Source organism: Vigna unguiculata, chromosome 2 (assembly GCF_004118075.2).
Source record: "Vigna unguiculata cultivar IT97K-499-35 chromosome 2, ASM411807v1, whole genome shotgun sequence".
Taxonomy (NCBI): Eukaryota; Viridiplantae; Streptophyta; class Magnoliopsida; order Fabales; family Fabaceae; genus Vigna; species Vigna unguiculata.
The window spans coordinates 5141979-5151623 of record NC_040280.1 but is presented as its reverse complement, the minus strand read 5'-3'; the positions used below and the strand labels follow the sequence as shown (position 1 = coordinate 5151623).

Here is a 9645-nt window from a genome sequence, read left to right as displayed (position 1 = left end):
AGTTACCTACCGATAAATCCGTAGGTAAGGTGCTCGTCAGCTTTTATGATAATGGCTTTATTCTGCAACAATTATACAAGTCTGAACATTAAAGTTCATCATAAAGGTCCATAATATTATGGCTTTGCATAAAATTTTTATAATATCTATAACTAAGTCATAAAGCAAATAATTTAAACATACCAAAGTTTAAGCTAACAATGTCAACAATCTAAACATTTTAAAATACGATAATCTGAATATGTTTGTCTATACATGGAGATGAACTTGGTAACACTAATACTCAACCTTTATACAAGGATACAAAATGATTTTGCACTTATCAATATATGTTATTTAGTAGGGAAAATGATATGAATAAATTGACACATGTTTTTGCTAGTTTTGACTACTGAAAGTTTCAATCTTTAAAATGTTCGGAAGTTGTTTCACAAAGTTGATATAGGACACAACAACATTGTTTGACTTCTACGATAAAGTGTTGGTGTCGATATTCAACTTACTCCCTCAACTCTTAATACTTTAACACTTTATATTTAGTAGGATATTACTTAGATGTATTATTATCCAAGTACTAAATTTATTACATGTTGACCACAAATTCCCTTTTTCTCACCTTTACCCTTGCTAACATTTTTTTTTCATGTTTGTCTAATAATCCTTCAAAAACTATAAAGAACACAAAAGGTGTTAATGAGTCTCTTTATCTTTAGCCTTTTCTTGGTTTGAATTCCTGAGTTAAACTTTCATCGATAAGGATTGGAATGTTGATGATTACAGATAACTCTTCTTCTAGTTATTCACTTAGTGCAAAAACCAAATATTTCCATCATGTAATATATGTATACCCAATTGACTAACTTCAAGTTTCCTCATAATCAACTTTTACAATGATGCAACTTTTCTTTCTACATCTTAGTTCTTCCACTGTTTCATTAACAACTAGCACATATTTGGTAGTCCTCAACCTCACGAAAACTAACTAGGTTTGATAAATTACTTAGGTAAGAATATTTTTAATCTCTTTCATAGATATAAGTTTATATTCATCGAAGCCTTCAAAATTATTGGTCTTAGGTATTATTTCAAGAAGGATGTATTGCTTTTGTGTTGTCATTTCCCACACAGAAAAGTATTTAATGTAAATACTTTTGTTTTAGTATTCTCCTAAAATTTCTTCATGAAACTAAAGTTCAACCCATATGGACCAAGGCTTTTACCACTCTCATAGTTTCATAGTACATCTCTAATTTCTACCTTTGAGAATCTACTTCTTATTATCATGGTTTTTCTCGTGGGTGGTGTAATGTTGGGGAAAAATTACATAAATGGGAAGGTTTGAAAAAATTACAGAAATACGGTAAGTCGTGCTCAAACAAGACGACTTCAAAAGGAGAAGTTGTGCTAGATTAACAACGACTTCACAAATTCTGAACTGAAGTTATGTGAGAAAAGGATGACTTTCAATTTCTTTTTTTATTTCAAATTATACGTCGTGTTGGATAGACACAACTTTAGTGTAAAAGTTGTTAAACTAAAGTGGTTAGGAGTATTCACGACTATCAATCTAATCTAGTATGGAAAGTAGAAGTCATCCTTTTGTGAAACGACTTCTGTAGAAGCTAGCAACAAAAATGTTATGCTTATGGAGCACGACTTTGATGGTGTTAAAGAAAATTATGTAGAAGTCGTGCACCCTTAACAATAATATAAAATGTGTTTTAGTTTGGGCAACACAATTTCATCACCCATTTACTTGTACTTTGCAAGAAAAACGTTATAGGATATCACTACAATAACATTTATCAAATAGGGTTTATGGTCCTAATTTTTTCTAACCTTCAAATATGAACAAATATTTTATGGGTTGTCAAAGACAATTGGGAAATTAAATAAAAGTTTAGAAAATGTTTCTTCATATTTATCATTTTAGGTAATTACTCAAATCGATAATGTTACCAATTCATGAAAAGATCTATCGTCTTTTTCATTCATCAGATTGGAAGTGAGTTACATCATTGCTTAGTAAGTGAAAAAAAAAAAGGTTGTTACAATAAAATAAAATTGTTACCTAAATGTGTGAAAAGAAGCTCAAAACTTTACAAACATGACTGTAAAATATAACATTAGTTTAAGAGTATTATTCTCGGCCGAAAGTGTTCTCTTCAAAACTCTTACTCAACCAGATAGCAGTTTTCCTTGGGGAAGCTTTCTTTAGCACAAATGGATTTAATAAAAAGTCCAAGTTCTGCATACTTTTCTTGTTACAGTAATCTTTCATGGTTAAGTAAACTGGTATTGGAGGAGGACACAGCTGAATGGCACAACTTCGTGAGAACGACAATGATGCTCTTGTATGGACAAGAAGCTACAACCATGGACTTATAATTTCATTATATAAAACATATTTTATATTAGTTAAAAGGGTATACATACGACTTCTACATAATTTTCTTAACTCCAAAGTCGTGCTCCGCAAGCGCAGCTTCCTCCTTCCCAACATTCCACAAAAGTTATTAGGATTTCATTGGATTTCAGCGCCCTCAATGGATCCTTACCTGTTTTTACTTTATTTGGCTGAAATAAATGATATGAAGGGTAAAATACAAACATCATATGGAATCATTTTGCTTTTAAACAATCACGTGATCACCATAAATCGTTTTTCAGTGGGCCATCCATACCACCTAAGATAGACACCCATGTGCATGGAACAAGTGACGTGCAAGGAAGAAAATGCCACGTGTACTATTCCTGGTTACTCCGGAAAATAAGCCACCCGGCAAAGCATGTGCAACGAAGTTAATGTTACTGACATTTTCGCCTATATTTAGCAACATTATTTCATGCTTATTCTTCCACATCTCTTCAAAGATTACAGTCATCAGGATCATAAATTTAAAATGTCTTATAAAAAATTTAAAAGTAAAGTGTACAAATTTTGTTTTGGAAATATATCTTTTAGCTATAAACTAAATGAAAAATATTAATTACATTTAAAACTTGAAGAAAAAAATTATTTTAAAGGTAAGATCCTACCATGAGACTTAAGAAAAAATATTTTTAAGGTAAGATCTTACCATGAGACTTAAGATTTTACTATTATAACGGACATCATTTTACAAGAGTTGGATGATAGGATTAATGTTATTTTTTTTATTATAGATTTTTTTCTTCAACACTTATTTAAGATGTTCTCTTTTTTATACAGAATTAATGGTGAAATTTAAGTTGTTAGTCATTAGGGTTACAAATTTATTTATCAATTTATAAAATAAAAAATTATTGGTCATTAAAATAGTTATTATTATGAATGAAAAATTATAATTAGTTTTTAAATTAATTTTTATAATTTAGCTACTAAGGTTTTAGTTATCAAAAAAAATTTGTCACTGAACTTTAGCTACTAAGGTTTTTACTACCAAATGAATTGGTTTCTAAATTAACTAGTCCCTAATTAATTAATGATCAATTTAGTGATCAATTATAATTTTTTATCCATAATAGTGATTTTTTAGTAACCAAAATTTTTTTATTTTGTTAATTAGTATCTAAATTGGTTATTATAATGACTAATAACTTTTAGTTACTGATGAAACATTTTCATTCTATTATGGTGTATTCCTTCAAGGTGTTTTCCTCTTACTCTTGTCTAAAGCTCTTACTCTTGTCTAAAGAGTATTAAAGAGTATGTGTGATCGAGAGGACACCTTAATACTAAATTAGTTCAGATTTTGATACAATAATAAATAATAAATGAATAACTAATGAGCAATACCTACTTGAATTAATAATTTCTTAATTAAGGAGTCTTTAGTTGATTTGATTTCTAATTATAAGTATCTCAATTGTCTTATGATATTATTAGTGTTTTAAGTTTCACTATCATTAGCTAATTATAATTATATCAGTTAATGCGCATATATTAATCTTTATCATGTTGAGATATTAATACTTAATAGATAAAAATAAAATTTATTTTATTTTTATTAATAAAACAGACATGTTTAACATGAGTTTATTTTGGAATAAGATATATTTACGAGATAATTATCATATATTTTAAATGATAATTAGATTTATTAATGAATGAAACATTAAAAAAAATATTAAGTTTTTGAGTTTATAAAAAGTATAAATATATCAATCTCTAAATTTTCTAAATATTATAAAATTTATGATTTAATATCAAAATATTATTTGAAATAGAATTTGATATTAAAATGATTTGATGAAACATAACTACAAATATATAATGATCTTATTTTCCTTTGATTCACCTATTGTTTCTTATATTCATATTGATGTGGTCAACAAAAGACGAAAAGCCTGAATAATCGGACTCATGTCTTTGAAAATCTCTCCCATTACATTCTCATAAAGTCTTAAAGACGGAGAAAAGAGAGAAGCCATCTGAGTCTAGGGATCTGTGATGATGGAATCAGAAGAACCAAAGCTGGGGTCTTCTCTTCTCACTGAATCTGTGAAAGAAATAGCAAAGGAGGTAGTAACCACAGTTCCAGAGAGATACTTTCAATCACAAATTCACCCTTCAATCTCATTCAACACACACTCTTTGCCACACCTTCCTGTCATTGACCTAAACAAGTTGTTGTCTGAAGAAGTTAAGGGTTCTGAACTTCAAAACCTACACTTCGCATGCAAAGAATGGGGTTTTTTTCAGGTTTGCTCCTTCATCTTTTCTTTTCCATATCATCACAGTTAAGTGTTTTCTTGCACATATCCACCCACCCAATTACCTAAATATATTGTATTATAAATATGGCTGAGAATAAATTCACAAACTATAAGATGTAAAAATAATCTTTTAAGGAGTGGATTTGGTTATATTTTAAGTTTTTACTAAAATAAAACTTTATTTTTACTAAATTTTTAAATAATAACTAATTTTAGAAATGAAAATAATTAGTATTTATAATAACTAATTTAAAAATTATTTTATAAATTTAAAAATTATTAGTAATTAAAATAATTTTTAAATTAATTTCTAGATTGAACAACATGTTTCTAAATTAATCGACAACACTAACTATAAAATTTTGACTACCAAATAAATTTATATCTAAATTAGACTCTATTAGAAACCAATCTAAATATCAACTTCTTTTAAAATTAAAATTTGGATAATAAATATTAATAATGAATAATACACCTTTAAGCGAGAACACGGGAGACACGAGGTGGTCTTCACGCACCTTTGACCGAGCACTGTTTTTAGGGATATGATTTGTGTATGACCAACTATTAATAACGCGTAATAACTCTTTTGTCTTCTTTTCCTTCATGTTTTGTTTTGTAAATACTATTATTAGTCCTTTCTTAAAACTTAGATTAAGGATGTTTTTGATTTCGGTCTGGTTATTCTGACGATAATGATTTGATGTTCTGATTATGACATCAGATATATAATACATTAGTAAGATTATGAAGTTAATTTATAAAATGTGTCATGTCAACATAAACCGTTATTAACAATTAAAAAATAAGTAAAAAAGTAATATATATTTATTCACTATAAAATAATAAGAAAGTATTTAAGAGGATTATAAAAAGATTGTGGTTATGTAATCCAGGTGGTTAATCATGGAGTTGGCATGAAATTAATGGAAGATGTGAAGAGAGGTGCCGAAGAACTGTTCAAGCTTTCAATGGAGGAGAAGAAAAAGCTTTGGCAAAAACCAGGGGAAATGGAAGGGTTTGGTGGAATTGTAGGTTCAAAAGAAGGTTCATCAGATTGGGTAGATTTGTTTTACATTCTAACACTTCCAACTCATTTAAGGAATCAACATCTATTCCCTAACATACCACTGCCATTCAGGTTATCTCATTTTTATTTTTATTTTTATTTTTATTAAATATATTTTTTATTTCTTCATTTTTAGAAAAAAGTAGAATCAATTTTTCTTCAAAACTTTGGATTAATTTAAGTCTTCGTTTTCAAAAATGTATGAATTTAACTTTTTGATTCAAATTTTGTTAAGTTTATTTTTATGTTTTAAACGTATTTCTTAATTAACACTGAAACTGAAATGTGTCAAATAGTATAAACAATTATGAAACATGTTTAAAATATCAAATAAATTTAACAAAAATTGATAAAAATTATTAAATCTATATATTTTTAAAGTTGGAGAATTAAAATGGATCAAAATTTGAAAGATGGATTAATTTCAATTTTCAGTTAAAACACGTTTATCCATTTTCTTTATTATTGTTTATTTATTTTGATAAAGTAAATAAATATTAATCGTTAAAACAAAATCATTTATTGATGATGGGTACAGGGAAAATTTAGAGGATTATTGTATAAAGATGAGGGAGATTGGCATGAAGATTTTTGTCCTTATAGGAAAAGCACTTGGTATTGAAGTAAGGGATATTAAGGAGTTATTAGGTGAAGGAGGGCAATCAATAAGGATGAATTATTATCCTCCTTGTCCCCAACCAGAAACTGTTCTTGGCCTAAAACCTCATACCGATGGATCTGCCCTAACCATTCTTCTCCAAGCCAATGAAGTGGAAGGGCTTCAAATAAACAAAGATGGAACATGGGTTCCTATTCAACCCCTCCCAAATGCTTTCATCATTAGTCTTGGAGATGTTATGGAGGTAAGTAATTAAAGTTTAATTGGCAAAGTTTTCTTTTTTAATCTTGATCACATTCACATATATTTCATTGGTATATTGGTTTTAGAGCAAACATTTGTTACTCTGTTTTCAAAATCTTTATCAGTACGAGTGATTATTGGTTTGGGTTATCTCATTACTCAATTTGACCTAATTCAGTCCATATAGATTGAACTAAGTTTTATTTATGGTTTAGTCAAATCTGTCTCCATCCTAACTAGCTCATTATTATAAGTGACCTCAAATCTAACATGAAAAATATTCTTATATATTATGAACAAATTGTGTTATGTTTTTTTTTTCTCTTATACCTTAAATTGGTTTAGACAATGAATTAAGTTATTATTAGAGCTGTTAAAATGAGTTAGGTTAAATTTTTTTTACAAATTTAATATGGGTTAATTATTTACCCAGTCCACTTAGAATTCAGTTCACTTGGGTTGAACCTATGGTGAGTCAGGTGGGCTCACCAACTCATAAATACAGAATCACACAAGTGTTTTTTTATTATGTTGGGTTTTGTATTTGGGTCAGGTTAGGTTATTTTTTTTTAGCTAACACATTGATATTTTTGTGATTTTGGTTTGTATTTAACATCCTTTTGGATTGCATTTGAATTTTATTGACGTTTATTTAGATTTTAATTAGAAACTATAATTTAGTTTTTTTGATATTAAAGAAAAAAATTGTATTTTTTTTAATTAAATGAGTCAATGAGCCAATGAGCCAACCCATTTAACTCTCCAATCCGTGGTGGGTGGCCAGATTCAAATTTTTTTGACTCACTAATAAGTGAGTTGGGTTTGATTGGATTGATTCACTAAGTGGCCAACTCGGGGTGGGTTGGATTACCTGTTTTTGACAACTCTAGTTATTATTGAAACCTTATATTAATTTTTATAAAGTTTGTTTTATTTTTTAATTAAGTTAATAGTTAAAAATTAGAATTTAATAAAAGTAAGTTTTTTTTTATATTATTTTGATATAGTTTACTCGACCAAATTTAATCCGTTCAATGGTGAATTGGGTTGAATTGCCTAGAAACTCAATTCAATCCAACCAAAAAAAAAATTAGTGGATTGGATATGGGTTTATGTAAATCCTACCCACCTAATCCTTGAACAATCCTAATTATTAAGGAAGGTAGAATTATATTTTATTTTTTTAGTAGACATGATTTTGGTTCATTGGGATATAATTTTGGCTCATCAAAATTGATTGATAAAATATTTACAAGGTGAGGACTAAGTGAAGTACATGAAGTTAAAGAATCATACTAAAAAAGGTTATTGAAACAAATGATTTAGTAATAATTCCATTTAAGAATTAACAATTTTAGTACTGATGACAAACAATTCATTTAAATAAAGTGGTAAGTTATTAATTTTACAATACCTCTATCCATTTAAAAATATCTTGTAGGGTTTCTTCATATCAGTTTAAAATTAAAGAATTAGTATGAACAGATTTTACATCACAGCACTATTATTTTCCTTAGTAGTTTTGAACCATAATAGATGCATGGTTTGACAGGTAATGACAAATGGAATATATAGGAGCAGCGTGCATCGAGCAGTGGTGAACTCTGAGAAAGAGAGACTCTCCATAGCCACATTCTATGGTCCAGGGTGGAGTGATAGCATAGGTCCAGCACCAACTCTTGTCACTCCCCAAACACCACCTTTGTTCAAAACAATTGCTGTTGCTGATTTCTACAAGGGATACCTTTCACCCCAGCATTTTGGCAAACCAAAATCATATATAAATAATGTTCTCAAGATCCAAAATGAGCCAACTCCTACCTAGATTCAATTTCTTCCTTTCATTCAGGGAAACAATTGAATACAATATTTGTAATTACGTCACACCAGCGGTGGACTTACATGTAACTAGGAATGTCAAAAATATCCGTACCCGCGGGTATCCGCGGATAAAACCCGCAACGGGTAGGAAATGGATATTAAAAATGGATACCCGCTACCCGCGGGTATGGGTATTTTTGATGCCCGCATGTTAACGGGGCGGGTACGGGTATCATAGTATTCGTACCCGTGGATACCCGTACCCGCTAAACTTTACCTTATATATATATATATATATATATATATATATATATATATATATATATATATATATATATATATATATATATATATATATATATATATAGTAAACAACATTATGAGTCTTCATTCAATAATGGTGGTCAGATTCTTACCCCACAAATGAGTAAATTACTTCCATATACTGTGGAGGCATTGATGTGTCTCTAAGACTGGTTATGGACCAACATGGAAGGTAATGAAATTAACACTTCTACTTATATATTTTAATTAAGTGATTGTTAGAAATTTTTACTGAACATCTTATGTTTTAAGGCTCTTCTAGATTAAAATTGGACAACATGAAACTTTATACAATGTTGCAAGAGGTGGACATGGATGAAGTTAGTAATTTTTTTAATATTTTATTCAAAAATAAACTATATAAATTGGTAGTGATTTTTTATTTGTTTGTTTTTCAAGAATCAACCGGAGAAAGGGGACTTGTTGATCTAAACACTAATTATGGTTAAATATTTATTTTTTAAAATATTTTTGTAAATACCCGCGGATACCCGTGGATACCCGCGGATATAAAAAAAATAGACGGGTACCCGCATAACGGATACCCGACAGATATGGATACGGGTACGGGGCGAATATTTATCCAACGGGTAGGGTACGGGGGAGCTACTACCCGTACCCTACCCGTCCCGTTGACATCCCTACATGTAACCTAGTTTGAGCAAGTGTTCCTCATTTTGTTAAAATTATTATTATATATTTAAAGAATATATATATTTTGATTTAATAATCTTATATATTTGTTTCCTCTTTTCTTTTCTTTCTTAATTTTGTTCCCTTTAATTCTTTATGTTACTTTAAAATATTGTTTGATTGTGACCTATATAATTTATAATTGCTCATACTGACTTAGGGTCTTAGATCTGTTAGT

The 9645-nt window shown here is 29.0% G+C and overlaps 1 protein-coding gene across 1 annotated transcript; it reads left to right on the top strand.

The window, feature by feature from the left end:
- Positions 1-4285: 4285 nt before the first annotated feature.
- On the top strand, positions 4286-8645 carry LOC114174345 (protein SRG1-like). Its single transcript, XM_028059182.1, has 4 exons — positions 4286-4684; positions 5595-5839; positions 6306-6630; positions 8182-8645. Exons 1-4 carry the CDS (start codon positions 4433-4435, stop codon positions 8452-8454), a joined length of 1095 nt encoding a protein of 364 aa, XP_027914983.1. The 5' UTR covers positions 4286-4432; the 3' UTR covers positions 8455-8645.
- The last annotated feature ends 1000 nt before the right edge of the window (positions 8646-9645 follow it).